This window comes from Sorex araneus, chromosome X, assembly GCF_027595985.1.
Source record: "Sorex araneus isolate mSorAra2 chromosome X, mSorAra2.pri, whole genome shotgun sequence".
Taxonomy (NCBI): Eukaryota; Metazoa; Chordata; class Mammalia; order Eulipotyphla; family Soricidae; genus Sorex; species Sorex araneus.
The window spans coordinates 261,198,239-261,215,079 of record NC_073313.1 but is presented as its reverse complement, the minus strand read 5'-3'; the positions used below and the strand labels follow the sequence as shown (position 1 = coordinate 261,215,079).

Sequence of the window (16,841 nt, the reverse complement as noted above, 5' to 3'; positions counted from 1 at the left end):
TTATATATACGAGTCTCAAAATTCAATTATTTTATGTCAAATAAAAACAGCAGTCACTCAACATTTATATCCTGATGTTTATCTCCCTTTTAACAGTCAGATGGTAACACCTTTCAACTCCACCATCTGAATTACGAGAAATTATACTTTAATCTACAGTTTAAAAAGGAGAGCTGTAAAGATGGGATTTGTTACTGTCTTTAAATATAAAACTAATTTTATATTTAGTAAAATACATTAAATTTTAAATTGTAAATATTAAACTAATTTCCCTTCTGACTCTTGGTCAAGTTGTACAGTACAGAAACAAAGACCACACAGGAGAAACTGAACACTGCATCTTCCCCCTAGTCAAACTTCCAGACTATAAAGAAACAACTACACGATAGATTACTTTCAAGTAACTACAACCTCAAGCACAAATTAATGCCTTAAAGGTTAGTTCTAAATTCTCAAAAGTGAAAGAAAAAAAATCACTATTATTTATATCAAGATCATCTGTCTCCCAATCCATACACGTTAAGAAAACAAGAATAAATTCACCATTTTTGGAAAGCTTGTATGTGTTGACATGCTGCCATGTCTTAACAATTCAAGAAAGTAACTGAGGGGCTAAAAGATAGCTCTGTGGGTAGGGCGCTTGCCTTGACTCAGATTCCACCCTGCCAGGCCAGCAGGAGGCACTGCTAAGAGCAGAGGCAGGAGGAAGCCCAGGGCACCACCAGGTGCAGTCCAAAATAGAGCAAACAAAAAAGACATCAACTTACTATTCTCTCATTATCCCCTTCTCCCTACCCCACCTAAAGATTTTATCTCTGCAAAAAGATAAATAACAGAACACTTTATCTGTCCTTATTTACTAAATACCTCCACTTTCCTGCCATCCCTTTACTTCCCACCCTCCAGTAATCCCTTGTGGAATTAAATCCTTAAAAACAGAAAAGGAGTAACTTTCTTTATATATATATATATATTTTTTTAATTTTTATTTTGCTTTTTGGGTCACACCCAGCGACGCACAGGGGCTACTCCTGGCTCTACATACAGGAATTACTCCGGGCAGTGCTCAGGGGACCATATGGGATGCTGGGAATCAAGCCCGGGTTGGCCTCGTGCAAGGCAAACACCCTCCCCAGTGTGCTATCGCTCCAGCCCCAAAAGGAGTTAACTTTTAAATAAGATGTCAAAGGATGTATGTCCCTATCTCTCTATATGTATATAAATATAGAGATAAAGATATAGATTGAATGAGAAACTTTAAAACAATTATACTTCAAGACAACTTATATAGTATTCACAGAACTATATACATTAAAAAAAAAAAAACGAAGAAACAGACAAATCAAACAGCCCAAAATATTAAGTTCTTGCCAGTATATGAGGGGACTGATCTTTTGTTTGTTTTTTAACTGCATCACCGTGAGAACAGTTACAAAGCTTTCAGGGACGATACTGCAGCTCTAATTTTGTATTCTCTCCATGGCCAGAGAAATAGCACAGTGGGTGGGGCACGTTTCCCCAGCACCACATATTTCTCACCCTGAGTAGGCCAGAAACGATCCTCGGGCACAGAGCCAGGAGAAAGCATTGGGCACAGCTGGGGTGTGCACTCCCCGTGCACCACAAAAAAAGGGGAGCAAGAAATCTGTCCGGCTGATGAGCAGTAGTCAAAAACATCAGGCACTGGCGCGGAGGCCAAGGTACAGAGAAGGGCAGTGAGAGTCGACACGGCAACTCCTCAGTCTGCTGTGGCGGTTCCTTCAAACAACGGATCTGTCGAGACGCAGACAACTAGAGCAGAGGCTCGGCACAGCAGTAAGTCAGGGGCTCGCCAGCACGCTGCCAACCAGCTGCGATCCCTGAGCGCAGAGCCAGCAGGAACACGGAGTGTTGCCTGGCGCAGTCCAAAGACCCCAGGGGGAAACCAAATCTGGGTGTGCAGCTCTGAATCCCTGGGAGCTGGGGGTTAGGTCCCAGCCAGCTGTGGAGGGCTTACCCCTGGCCCTGCTCTCGGGGGTCATTCCCCGCAGGATTCAGGGGACTATAAGGCACAGAGGGGATTAAACCCAATCAACCACCTGCAAGGCTAGCGCCCTTGTGGCTGTACTATCTCTATGCTCCACCCCCAATTTATTCATTATGGTAACAAAAAATAAGACAAATATAGTCTGGATTCTATACTACTATACATAGTAATTTCGATTTTCACCTTCAGGTGATTTTTTTTTAGCAAATCATCCTTTCTGCGATCTACCTGGATCATTTAAATCAGAAGTTCCCAATTTATTTGACTTACTACCTCCATTATAAGAAAAGATCACTCTTCTAGCCTCCAGAAAAATCTCCCTTCTCTCTGCAAAGAAGGCTACTACCACCTCCCAGGCTACTGTCCCAACACCCCCACCCACTCACTCATTTCAATGAGCAAAATTATTTTTTCCTTCTGTTTGGACCACGGCCATGGTGCTCAGGTATCATTCTCGGTGGTGCTCAGGGGATCAAATGGGATCAGTGGCATGCAAAGCAAGCACCCGAACCCCTATGCTATCTCTTCAGCCCTTTCCTTTGAAATCATTTCGGGGGATAGCACATCAGCTGGTGCTGGGGGGCAGGAGGTATTCCTGTAGTTCAGGAAAATACATGTCACTTTTATATGCCATACTGAAGTACCCACTCTAAATCCTAATATACACATTTTAAGGTCTCCAGTTTTACGCAAACTTAAAATGACATTTATTAATTTATTATTGATATTTTAAGGTTAACTGATTTCAAGAAATCCTAAAGTCACCAACAGGTGGAGCCCAACCTGTCCTTACAATATAATTAAGTCATTCGCAAACTCTCCACATTTAGGACTGCCCAGGTGTCAGCGTGACTCATTTCACCTATCAGGAGGATGCTCTTAACTATGTCTCAAAAAATCTTGCAACAGTTATTTGTCCAACTCAAATAATGTGTGCTTTACAAATAAATTAGCTTGGTTTTTTTTGGGGGGGAGAGGAGGGTTCAGTCAGACTCAACCGGACTTCTGCACTCAGGAATTACTCCCAGCAGTGCTCAGGGGAACATATGGGATGCTGGTTGATCAAACCCAGGTCAGCCATGTGCAAGGTAAAGAAAGGTCTTACCCACTGTACACTCAGGAGCAAATAAGTTTAGTTTTATTATTTTTCTCCTTCTGGTGAAAAAGATGGTTCAAATATTTTAGCAGGGAGTCCAGAGCAATAATACAAGAGACAGGGCACTTATTTTATCAGCGGTAAATAATTTTATCTTATATTAAATATAAAATATTTTATTATATGACCTCTGATAAAATGAAAGTCCACACTGTTTATGTCGAGACACATGGAGAAGCCATGCATTTAAAATATTAGCTGAACCCTAATTAGAGAGAGAGAACAGAAGGGAATGCCCTGCCACAGTGGCAGGGTGGGGTGGGGGGAGATGGGATTGGGGAGGGTGGGAGGGATGCTGGGTTTACTGATGGTGGAGAATGGGCACTGGTGAAGGGATGGGTTCCCGAACTTTGTATGAGGGAAGCATAAGCACAAAAGTGTATAAATCTGTAAATGTGCCCTCACGGTCATTCACTAATTAAAAATAAATTAATTAATTAAAAAAAATATTAGCTGAACCAATACCCATTTGTTTTGTTTTGTTTTTTTGCGCCACACCTGGCGATGCACAGGGGTTACTCCTGGCTCTGCACTCAGGAATTACTCCTGGCAGTGCTCAGGGGACCATATGGGATGCTGGGAATCGAACCCGGGTCGGCCGCGTGCAAGGCAAACGCCCTACCCACTGTGCTATTGCTCCAGCCCACCAATACCCATTTGTAAAATACTGGAAATACAAACAGCCTGGTTCAAATGACAACTGATGTCTTATTTTTTGAAAATTACAAACCGGACATTGTAAAGTCCTTGTAACATGTAAGATGTACAGCGCTACAGTGTGGCACCAGTAACATCTCCATTATGAAACTTGTTACTGTTTTTTGGCATATTGAAGACGCCACAGGAAGCTTGCCTGGCTCTGCCGTGCGAGCGGGATACTCTCAGTAGCTTGCCGGGCTCTCCGAGAGGGACAGAGGAATCGAACTCGGGTCGAGTGCATGGCAAACGCCCTACCCGCTGTGGTATTGCTCCCGTCCGAAGGAAGGTTTGGGCCAAGAAAGAGTTACTAACAAAGTTATGAAAAACATAAGAAAATGTGGCTTGAAAAACAAGAGTGATTATAAAAAGCCTCCAGTCAATCAAGTCTGGACTAAATGCAAAAATATGAGAAATTATTCCTCCTGGTCTACCCAAAACACTTTACATTATCCTAGCATAATTGCAACAGCATTCCCTTTTATTCTCAAAACTATCAAAATCATCATTTATTTGTAACAGAAATCAGAACAGTGGTACCCTGGGCTCTGATGGTAGGGGAGTGGCACATAGGCACAAGAAAGGACCAGGAAACTTTCTGGAATGACACCCTTAAAGAAATGTGGGTTGCACAGGGCTGCATCTGTCAAAATTAATCCCATTCAACACTTTACCATGCATAACTTATTAAAAATAAATTAATAAATCAGTTACCCTAAATACGAGAAATCGTGAAGTTCTCAGTAACTTAAAGCAGCGGAGGACACAACTGAGTTTGAGTTCTTAAAAAAAACACTCTGTTGTAGTTTGCAGAATCAATTTTAAAAGTATAAGACTAAAGGCTGAAAAATTAGTTAGCCTTCTCGCAGCTAACCTAGGTTCAAGCTCATGCATCCCCCAGAGTCCATCCCAGAGTCGCCCAGCACTGCCAGCAGTGATCCCTGAGTGCAGAAAATTACAAACAGGACATTGTAAAGTCCTTGTAACATGTAAGATGAGCGCCTACAAAATAATACTCGAGTAACAATTTGCATCTAACAAGGTACTCCGATTAAAAGCGAGCAAATCTCAAGAACAGACCCACTTGTCTCCAAACCACACAACCTGCAAAGAGCGGTACCAGGACTATTCCACGAGGTGAGGGGCCCCAAAGCACACTGTGGTTCTCAAGCCAAATAGAGAGAGTGCAAGCAGCAAAGGGCTGCAGAGTAAGGGACACCAAGCAGCAGGCTCTGCACAGAGAGGGGCCAAAGACTAGAGATAATATGTTCACATTTAAGAATGTATGTTTGAAAAAACAAAAGTTTTTGTTTGTTTGGTTTTTTTTGCTTTTTGGGTCACACCCAGCGATGCTCAGGGGTTACTCCTGGTTTTGCACTCAGGAACTGCTCCTGGCAGTGCTTGGGGGACCATATGGGACGCCGGGGATCGAACCCGGGTCGGCCGCGTGCAAGGCAAACGCCCTACCCGCTGTGCTATCGCTCCGGCCCCAAGTTTTTTTGAATTCAAACTAATGGTGGTGGGAAGGTGTAATGGAGATGAGATTGGTGTTGGAATACTGAATGTAATAAATTACTGTGAACAACTTTATAAAATAAATCTTAAAAAATTAAAAGAAAAAAAATTAAAAGAAAGCATGTTTTTCCCAGATAGAAACCTAAACCTCTAAATTAAAATCTACACCAAAATACTTCAATATAATTTCAGAACAGAGCTAGAGAGAAAGTAATAGCAGCTAAGACTCTTGCCTTGTATGCGGGTGGCCCAGGTTCAACCACCAGCACCACATATTCAGGAGTAATCCCTGAGCACGGAGTCAGAAGAAAGCCCTAAGCACTGCCATATGTGACCCCAAAGCCAAAATAATAACAACAATAAAAGTTCAGAACAGTAGGAATTTTAAAAAAAAGGAAAAAAGTCATATATATATTCACGAAGAGTGAAGGAAAAAAATGGGGCCAAAGGAATTAGAACCAGACTTCTGCCAATACTGAACGTCTAAAGACAACCATGCAATACCTTAAAAGTCCCAAAAATAAAGCACTGTCACCTTTGTGAATATGGAAAAAAACAAAACTATCAATCTAAACAGACACTTGGGCCATGTAGCATAAATGATCTGTCATTCACCTTTAATCAGAAGCAGAGATGTGAGGCACCAACAACACACAGGAGGCACAGAGAATTCCAGAATGAAGGCAAGCCCCGAATGGGTGTCTCACAGAAGTCCAGAGGAGCGTTTCCAACCAGAGGATGTCAGGGTATTAAGAAAAGATTCAGCAGAAAGAGAAAAGGAAAAGGAGAACCCAAAGACTCCAGCCTTCTTTCACCCCAATCGTGTCCTGTCAGCCCACTGAGGGCGGCTCTCAGGGGAAGGCCGTACGGGGGATTTCAAAGCACCTTTCGGTAGACAGTAAGTGGGTGACGCCCACAGGTGTGAGCCCTGACGGAGAGAGCCAGGCAAGCCCTGAGCACAGCCAGGCATGACTCAGCCCCCTGCCCCAAAAAATTTGTATCCAAAGGCTTAATTTTTTGTTCTATACATTAGAGAAATCCAAAGTGGCTATACCTAGACAATCATTATTCAACTGAGAAGTTCTTCACTGAAACAGAAGGGGAAACGGCAGGGTAAGGCCAGCTAGTCCTGCGTATCTCCGGGTGTCTCTAGTACACAAACGAGGCCCAGAGAAGCCTGGAGGGCCTCGAGCGGCTTCTGCAGAGCCAGTGGTTTGTAAAGCCAGGCCCAGAGCAAGTGCCGTGAAACAGTATTCTAATTCTCTCCATTTGTAATTTAACTCACGGGTAACATGTGAAAGTTTAATATAAATTTAATCTAGATAAATTGCACAACTACTATTTTGAAACTGATTAAAGGTCAAAGTCTTTATCATCACAATGCACTAAAAGCCACAGACAAATGGAGAGAAAGAAGACAAACCTGATATGAAAATGACACCTTTGTACCAAGGTCCGTGCAAATGCTATCGCCACGCCCTGCACGCTGGGCAGAGGGTGCTCACCTCGCGCAGAAGAATGCTTCTAAGTACTTGCTGCATGAACTGCTGGTTATGTTTGCGACCTAAAACCTGTAGCAAGTGCCTGCTATGTCATCAACATTCAAGGCTACCAATTGTTTGGTATAGCACTAGGCTTAGAATATGGCAAATGAAAAAATTAGTATTATGTAAAATAATAACTATCATTGTATCACTGTCATCCCACTGCTCATCGATTTGCTCAAGCAGTAGCACAGCCGGTAGGGCATTTGCCTTGCACACAGCCGACCCAAATTCGACTCCTCCATCCCTCTCGGAGAGCCCAGCAAGCTACCGAGAGTATCCCGCCCGCACGGCAAAGCCTGGCAAGCTACCCGTGGCATGTTCGATATGCCAAAAACAGTAACGACAAGTCTCACAACAGGTGAAAACTTTCCATCAAAAAACAAGTATTTTAGAGACTACTAAATCAAGTCACTAGATAAAGCAGTGACTTAACTATGGACAGTAATTTTAAATAACACCATCACTTACAAAAATGATCTACAGCTATTCAGCACTCACACTTCTTCAACTTTTTAAAATTCTATAAATTATACCATGTTAAGTCTGAGTTATATCAAGAAGATTAAGAACCTAATCAATAAAGTCATAGTTAAGTATGTTACATAAAAAGTTTGGCAAATTAAAAATTGAAATTCGGGGCCAGAGCAACAGAGGTAGAGCAAAAGGAGGCAGAGCATTTACCATGCCCAAGTCAACCCAGGTTCAATCACCAGCATCCCATGCCATCAGGAGTGATTCCTGTATACCATCAGGAGTGATTCCTGAGCGCAGAGCTACAAGTAATCTAGCACTGCTGGGTGAGGGCCAAAAAGAAAAAAAAATTCATTGCAATTAAAATATTACATTGGACATATACGTGCTTTCTGTGACTGCTTTAATTGGCCATTTTTGTCAGTTGTTTGTTTATTTCAGTTAAATGGTTACACTAATGTTGATGTTTATGTACAAAGTCACTGCACCACCACTAATAAATGTAACCACTTTCAATCCAGGATCCACAGAATGGGGTTTTCATTACCATTAAAGAGAATTGAGGCAGGATAGAACAGATGTCACATTCAAAAAAACTCAAAATGGTCAGATCAGAGTCCTTGTGCAGTCACAAAACATACAGCAGTTTCTGAATGAAAGTTGAAAGTTACAAAGTTCCTCAGAACATGACAAAACTATACAACACAGTCAAACTATCTCTTCTACCTATAAAATCCAATGAAATAAAACCTACCATTTAAATCACCAATCTACAATAACCCACTGGAACTCTATTTAAGAACTAGTGGGGGTATCTGTACTAGCTTTGGATCCCAAAATAAGGAGGATATCACCGCAAAGCATAGAACCTCTGCTAATTTTACCACTTCAAATCCTAAGAGGAAACTGGTACTTTTTCTCATGACAGTTACTAGAATAGTATAATGTCTAACATACAAGGAAGCTGAACTAATGTCAAAAGCAGTGTTACTATATTTTTCTTTTTTTTTTTTTGTCCTTCTTTTTCTCCCCAGTTTATGTCATGGAATCACAACCAACATTGCTCAAGGATCACTACCGGTGGTACTGGAAAAACCATACGTGGTGTTGAAGATCAAGCACTGGTCAGTTGCATGCAAGACAAGGGCCATGCCCACTGTTTATCTCTCTAGCCACTATGACGGTAATTTTCATTTCAATAAATGCTTATTTTGGGTCTGGGGGTCACACCCAGCTGAACTGGTAAGGGCAAGTTACTCTTCTAGAAAAGAGTAACTTTCTAGAAAGTTACTCAGGGGAACACAGAATGCAGGGGAGGCCTTCGAGCTCTCTCTGCAGCAGACCAACATCTCTCAAAATTACTTGCAACTGCAGCATCTACACCTATACTAACTACTTGCTTTTTAAAATATTGCCCTGGAAACATACTGACTAATTTAATATCCTCACTTGAGAATGTACCACACTGGAATCATAAAAAAAAAAAGTGAAGGGAAAAAATTGCAAATATAAATCACTGCTCACTGACTAAATTGAAAATTGGCAATTGTATCAATTTTTGACTCTGAGTACTATAAAGAGTTCCAAACAACATTTGATTACAATCTACTGTAATACTATTATATAAAAATAAACTAAATGTTTCATCAGTCCTGGTTTATTTTAAAGTTTTAATTCTCACCATAAGGTCACCATAAATAAATTTTAAAGATTTATCACAAAAGTAAAAATGCACACAATATTGCTAATTACAAACTACTATCCGGCTACATTTATCCAACTGAAATACCAACTTTCAATATCCTACCCACATAAAATAGGTAGCAGTAGTGTAAATGAAGTGTTTCTCAAAAAAACTTTCTAAATGTAAACCCACTCTGGAAACCTTATGAATCATCCTTTAGGATCAGGTAAATTTTTGTATCACTGAGTATTCCAACGTTGAGTCACCATGAAAACAAATTACATGTGGCTGAAGAGACAGTTCAGCTGGCTGGAGAGCATGCTTTAACAGAAGGGAGCCCCAGATTAGATCTCGGCACCACAGGTGACCGACCCCCTAGCACAGCCAGGAGTGACTCCCCTCTCCAGTAGGAGCCAGGAATAGCTCCTGCACTGTGGGGCGGGGCCTGAAAAGCTACAAAATTATGTCAACTGAAACTAGTCTTTGAAATGTCTATTAAAATCTGTCTAGCATAAAGGCATAACATAATCACTAGACTGCTGGCCGATGATACACACTGATAAATAATTTCAGGGATTTCAGTAAAGAGAATGAGAAAAGTGACAACCTAATGTTAGAACACTCCCATTCACACCAACTACAGTTTAACATCGAAATCTAAGTCTATTCAAACTTCCACAGGACCCAGCAATTCCACTTCTCGCCATCTACCCAAAGGCCCCAACACAGCATTACAAAAAAATGTTAAATGCAGGGGCTGGAGCGATAGCACAGCGGGTAGGGCGTTTGCCTTGCATGCGGCCAACCCGGGTTCGGTTCCCGGCATCCCATATGGTCCCCCAAGCACTGCCAGGAGTAATTCCTGAGTGCAGAGCCAGGAATAACCCCTGAGCATCGCTGGGTGTGACCCAGAAAGAAAAAAAAAGAAAAAATGTTAACTGCATCACTATAATAGCCAAGATCTGGGAACAGCCTGAACGCCCAAGAATGATGACTGGATTTTAAAAAACTGTTGTGTGTACCTACACAATGGGATGGTCCTCAACTAGAAGCAAAAGCAAAACCACGCACTCAGCTGCCATAGATGAAACTGGTGCCTATCCTGCTGCATGAGGCCAGCTAGGTGTTCCCTCTCACATGTGGGTAGAGAAACACGGGAAGGGAAAAACAAATGTCAACGGCAACAGAACCTAGGAATGGGTTTAAAGAACAGAACCGGGGGTGGAGTGGTGAGGGAGGCAGAAGGCTGGGCGGGGACGCGGAGACCAGGACGGAGGGCAGTGGGCACGCCAGCAGAAGGTGTGGCTGCAAGAAGCCCTTTCATTAGTGGTGCTGTCAATCACACGGCATCAAATTAAAAAATAAATAAACTGGGATTCTTGACAGCAGGGACCAGTGAAGGCCTATCAGTATTTCCTAAGACGTACCAAACGGCAGCTAGGGTGCCTCTTCACGTGTGTATACACTAACCAGCTACGATCCTCACAACAACCTCCTGTACTGTTATCCTCTTACCACAAATAAGCCGAAACAGATGCAGGCCACTCTACATACAGCAGACTGACTTAATGACTTCATCTACTTCCTAGCTTCCCTTTTTTTGGGAGGGAGGCACACCCAGCAGTACTCTGGGTTTGCTCCTGGCAGGCTGGGGGAGGGGGATAGAGATCACATGGGGTGCCAGGGATCAGACCCGGGTCAGTCATACGCAAGGCAAGTGCCCTTCCCACTGTACTCTCCGATCCCTACATACTAGCTTGGTGGGGGCTGCAACCCCATATTGATGGGGCCCCATGGCACAGGAAGCTTGAAGAAAAAAAGGTTTCTGACCATGTAACTGCCAAAAATTAACTCCAAAGCAACAATGCAATGAATCTGAGGTATTTTTTTGGCAGCACTCTTCCTTCTTGGACAAAGGAATGGTAAATGAGAGTTTAAGAAACCCTCCTCTAAATTACAAGACTAGTGGTAGTGTCAAAAATCTTACTTCACAAATCGAATTTTCAATTCTACCAGATCATCTAAATGCCAGATGCATAGTATTAAATTCATTTACCTTTTTTTTTCAAAAGAAACAAATCTAAAATAATTGCTTTTCAAAGGAAAAAAAAGCACTTTCCTCAAAAGCTTTTTGTCTCGAGAATTATTTCTGCAGCAGACATTTGATCCAGCATCCATGCCTTCCTTCCAAGAATCCCAGATTTCTGACTTGGGAACTTTGTTTTTTTAATGCTATGAAAGCACCATGGTTTCCAAAGTTATTCATAGTTGGGTTTTAGATGTTCCAATGCCAATCCCACCACCGGTCTTCTTCCTGTCCCCAGGGCTCCCGGGTTCCCTCGCCCCCTACCCCCATTCCCAGCCTGTCACCTTGACAGGCACATTTTTCAATCTGTTGCAGTCTGGACCTCTCGTTTTCAGTGCTGCTGCCTCTGTGGGTCGGGTGTGTGGCGACACCTACTCTCCTTACCCCACCCACGGCCTCAGATGCCAGTGGCCCCTGCTCCCCTCTGCTCCCAGTCTGTCTCTCCTTCCCCCGTTTTCTTTCCTTCTCTGCCCTTCTTCTCCCGGTATTCTGGGTGGGGCCAAGGTGATCTAGGCAACCCTCCTTCCCAAACACTGCACTCCCTTGTCTAGTTATTCTAGATACCACATGTAAGTGAAGCCATCCTGCGCTTACCTGTCTTCTGCCTTACTTCATATAAATGACTATCATCCAGTTCCATCCATGTGGGAGCATACTGCACTACTTCATCATTCTTTACAGCTACGCAGTAACCCACTGTGTATACGCACATCTTCACGATCCACTGACCTCCCACTGGACACCAAGGTCCATCCCACACCTTAGCTATTGGACCAAGTGCCGCAGAAAGAAAGGTGCGCATATGTCCTTCTGAGCATTTTGAGGGGCTGGGGTTTGACTTGGGAACTCTTATTTGAGGGTCCTGTTGTTCCACAGGCGTCTCTGTATGCAGACAGACCATATCCCACCAGCCCCGGGACACTAATTCCAGGTATGACCTAAGCTAGCCCAGAGTGAGCTGCCAAACATGTAGGAAAGCTGGAAAAACCCTACACATTAAAGCAAGACACTGGACAAATCATTCACACGAAGGCAGGCATTTTCTGATGAGGGAACTCTAAGGGACATCATTAAACGACTATATAAAGTCTTACTCAAATAAAAAGGAAGCAAATTCTCTTTATGCTTTTTATCCAATTTGAGTCAGATTTGAGTTACATCTAAGAAAATTCAAGCTGCCAAGATTTTTACCAGCATACCTCGCCTTCCGACATCCCAAACCTGCACCCTACTGAGAGAATGTGCTCTCCCCCGTGTTAACAACGCGTGTCATCCGTGGAGGAGCCATTAGGTGCCAGGCATAGTGTGAGATACTATTACCTCCTCTCGAGCACCGAACACAAGTCTAGATCCAAAATCTTTAAGGCATACTTTATCCTCATCGTAACGAGCATAAAGTCACAGAGGCTGAACCACATTCTCAAGACCACTCACCTCGTTAAGTGGAGGCAGATTCAAAACCAGATTCGGATCTAGTTTATAAGCCCAGGTCCCTTCAGCTACATGATACCTACATCCACCAGGCCAAGAGAATCTTGTCTGCAAAAGATCTGGGCTCAGGTATCAAGTCCTCAATGAAACCCAGCCCACTTACTCCTCCCAGCTCATTCAGATCAAGAAAATATTACAATGTATCTTAACTGTCTGCACACTTAAAACACAAGTTCCATAAGGAAAAAAAAGGGGGGGGCCCCAAGTAACATCAGTGCTCCCACAATATACTGACAAATCAAGTAAGCAATAAATATTAATGAAAGGAATCACCACCAGATATAGTCCTTCCATCACAATTTAAAATTCATTTAAAACCCTGCCAAACACAGGTCCTCGGAGAGAGCACTGCAGGGAAGAGGACTGACTACAGGTATGGGGATCCATCTCTGGTCGCCCAAGCATGGCAGGACACATCCCTGAGTGCAGAGCCAGGAGCTAAGTCCTGAGCACCAGCGGGTACAGCCCCAAAACAAAGACAAATGAAACTGTCAATCTGCGAATCCTTTTCCGCACACTGCTCTGAAATGTGGCTAGTTCTCGGTCTTATGCATTTGTTGATTTTACACATCTCTCTGGTATGCTTCGGAAGGGTCACACAGAAACTCACAATGTTTTCAAATAAAAGTCTTGGAATGTGATCAGTAGACGTGTTTTTAGGCATACTGCGTTCAGAATGTCAATTACACTAAAAACAAATGACTATTAACTTCAGTTTAGAACCGAGTTGCCCCCAACCTAAACTGCTTAACTCTTATTTGTAAACGAAAACCCAGAAACTGGGAAGAAGACAAGGCACTTCAGTGGTGACTACTGTCTACGTCCCAGGCTGCTACCCAGATTAAAATCCAGAAGCAACACAATCCAGACGTCAGGGCTGCGCGGAAGGGCGTTCCCAGAACACTACTGGAATATGCACATGTTTCTCCTTTACTTAGCACCACTGCTACTGAAATGGAAGCACAGAGAACGAGAATTTTTTTTGTATTAATAAGCATACCCAGTATTTCACACACAACCTAGTAGGCAAAAGAGGAAAATAGATGCTTTCCCCTAATCTAAAGAGCAAGCTCAACACTGCCGGTCACGCCTTTCCCAAATATAAATGCCCTCGTGTACTAAGCATCTTAGTATTAATTTCACAAAGGGTGTGTGTGTGTGTGTGTGTGTGTGTGTGTGTGTTGTGTGTAGGTGTAGGACAAGGATGGGAGGAGGGATATCAAAGTATTTAAAGGAATGGTACCAACGCCAAGAACGTAAACAGACGCTAGGACACAGCAAAGTTTGCACGGGCTGACTATCACTCGGTCATCGCTTACTCGGAATCCCCGAGACTTTATTACATAAGTTGTTTTACTCATCCTCAGCTCCCGAGCCACGGGGCAAAGGCGCCGAGGCAGCCTTCCCGGCGGCCACGGACCGCTCAGACCCCAGACCAGGCTTCTGAACGCAGCAGAGAACACACACACAGACACACAGACACACTCATACGCACACACACAGACACACATATGCACATACACGCGCACGCACACACACAAACACAGACACACACACAGAGCCGGTGAGGGTCACAATGCAGCAGCCAGCCCGGGCCTGGCCTGCGCCCGCCCGTGTCCTGTGTCTGTCCCAACCCTCGCCCCCAGCCCCGCGCGGGGCCTCCTGGTCTCTCTCCCTCTCTGCACCTTCGAAACCGTTTTTTCTTCTTCCCTTTCATTTCTTTTAACCCTCAAACCTCCCCGCCGGCTGCTCCGCCTCCTCCCCCGCCCCCTCCCGTTACCACCTCTCCAACTTTTCCCAGGGGATGCCCCCTCTCCGCCCCCCCCCCAGACGCGCCTCCCGCGGCGGCTCCGCACCCGGCGACCGTCCGCCCGCGCAGCCGGGCCGGGCCGGGGCGGGGTGGGGCGGGGTGGGGCGGGCGGTCCCCCAGCCCGCTCCCTCGGAGCGCTCCCCCGCCCTGCCCGCCCCGCCCCGGGGGGCTCCCGGGGGGCCCCCCCGCGCTCCCCACCGGCCCACAGGTGCCTCGCTGGGGGTGGTGGCGGGGGCGGAGGGTGGTCGGGCACACAAAGGACCCGCACGGCGGCCCACCCAGCCCGGCCGGGAGCGGCGGGGGCACGCGAGGGGGCGCGGGGGCACCCCAAGAGGCTCGACCCTCCCCCAGGGACCCCTCCCCAAATCCGCCCACACTCCCCCCGCCCCCTGCGGTGCCGGGTCCCCCCCCTCGGAGGGCGAAAGCGGAAGCGCATCCCCCCCCCCGACCCGGACCGGCCCCGGCCCGCGCCCCCCAACCGCCGCCCCCCGGCCGCACTCACAGGCAGCCGGAGCAGGACGTGCACACGAAGGAGCCGACCGTCATGTTCACGTAGGTGGGGCCGCGCTGGTCGCAGTCGAAGCACTTGCGGTTGTGCGGCAGCCCCGTCATGTCGCGCAGCATCTTCAGGTGCTTCTCCTCCTGCTTCCGCTTGGCGCTGGCCGCCATGGCCGCGGCGCCCGGACACCGACGCGGCCCGGGCCGGGAGGCGGGCGGCAACGCGCCGGGGGCCCGCGCCGCCGCCACGGACGGGCCGCCCGGGCCGCCCTGGCCGCCGCCGCCGCCGCCGCCCTCCGCCGCGCGCGCGGGCGCTGCCGGCCGCCGCTCGCCCCGACCGCGCCGGGCGCGGCGCGGACGCTGCGGGACGCGCGCCGAGCGGGCCTCACCACCCCGCCGTCGCCGCCACCGCCGTCGCCGCCGCCGCCACCGCCACCGCCGCGCGCAGGGACCAGCGCCGCCGCCGCCGCCGCCGCCACCTTCCCGACTCCTCCGGAGGGGGAAAGACAGGCCGAGGGGACGGCAAGAGGAGGCCCGCCCCGGGGGGCCGGAGGCCAAGTGTGCGCCGGCGCCCTCTGCTGGCCAGGAGGAGTCACTGCGGCCGCCCCGGGAACATTGGAGTGGAGGCTAAGGCCTCTCCTCCCCCCGCCCCAACTCCTCCCCCCCTCCCCCGCCCTCCCACGACGCCCTAAGCGAGCGCCGGTGTCTCAGAGTTTGCTGGTTGGTGATGATAATGATGATGATGATGCTGAGCATGGGACAATCAGCGTGGGGGGCGACTGTGTGCTAAGCGCGTGAGCTGGAGTGCCGAGTCTCGCTTGCATGAGAGCTCTCCAAAGGGCGGCCAAATTCCAGACGCCTCCCTGTGCCCCCCCACACACACACCGAAGTGTCTCTGTCTCTGTCTCTCTGTCTCTGTCTCTGTCTCTCTTTCTGTCTCTGTCTCTCTCTCTCTGCTGAGTCAGGTCTCGCCCCTGCCTCGCTCTCTCTATCAAGGATTCTCAACCACTATGGGCACTTGGAGCTCTCTAGTGGGGGGGGGGGCGGGGGGCGGGGGGAGGGAGGAGTGGGGGGGGTCCATAGAGGATGCTGAGCGTTGCCTCTCTCCACCAGCCTTGGTGAACAACACCCTCACAGGCTCCTGGAAACTCCCCTACCTAACCCCCACACACACACCAAACACGTTACTAGATGTGGCGAAGGGGTAGAGGAGGATGGAGGCGAGGGGCTGAGTTTGGATGGGCACCGGGACCTTGTGTGCATAGCCAGGCTTCCCCTCTTGATAAAGGACCGTGTCCTTCTCCAGCCCGGCTGCTCGGTAGTTGCGGCCAGCCCACCCTCCTGGAAAATCCCTCTGCAGGTCGGTGTCCCAAGGTCCTCGGGTCCAGATCTCCGAGATCCTGCTTCTTGGGTGCTGTTTGCGCTGTGCTCTCTGCCCTCTCCCTTTCCCCTCCCCACAGCAGCCTGGCCTGGGCTCCATCCATGCGCTGTTCTGGCCTCTGTCCCATGGCTGGCGGCGCGTGCTCCCTTCCTGTGGGAAGAGTGCTTTGACTGTCTCCCTTCATCTTCACAAAGACCCTTCAACATCAGTGGATCTTTCCTTCCCCTTTTACAAATCTGAAAGTTCAGCTGCAGGTGGACGGGAGGGTGTGGGGGATGACGTCATCTTGTCCTGGCAAGAGTGAGTGCTGGGATTCCGACCCCCACTGCCAGACCCGGGTCTCTATCTCTCAACCGCTCAAGCATCCACAGCCAGCTGCTGGATTGTCAGAAGTCATTCCTGACCCCCATTTGCTGGGGAGTCCCAGCAGGGTAAAAATCTTCTGTCAGCTGGGGGATGAGAAAGCAGGTGACTAGAATC

General features: G+C 47.2%; 1 protein-coding gene across 8 annotated transcripts in view; it reads right to left on the bottom strand.

Annotated features, from left to right (window-relative positions):
* The window catches only part of AGFG1 (ArfGAP with FG repeats 1), a 73,816-nt gene extending 58,560 nt beyond the window's left edge, over positions 1-15,256 (bottom strand). For 7 of the 8 annotated variants that reach the window (XM_055120831.1, XM_055120833.1, XM_055120832.1 and 4 more), the window contains exon 1: positions 14,985-15,256. In XM_055120831.1, coding sequence (XP_054976806.1) covers positions 14,985-15,151 — 167 coding nt within the window. In that variant the 5' untranslated portion in view covers positions 15,152-15,256. The remainder of the gene's footprint in view (positions 1-14,984) is intronic. The other variant, XM_055120838.1, reaches the window with a different exon arrangement.
* Positions 15,257-16,841: the final 1,585 nt, after the last annotated feature.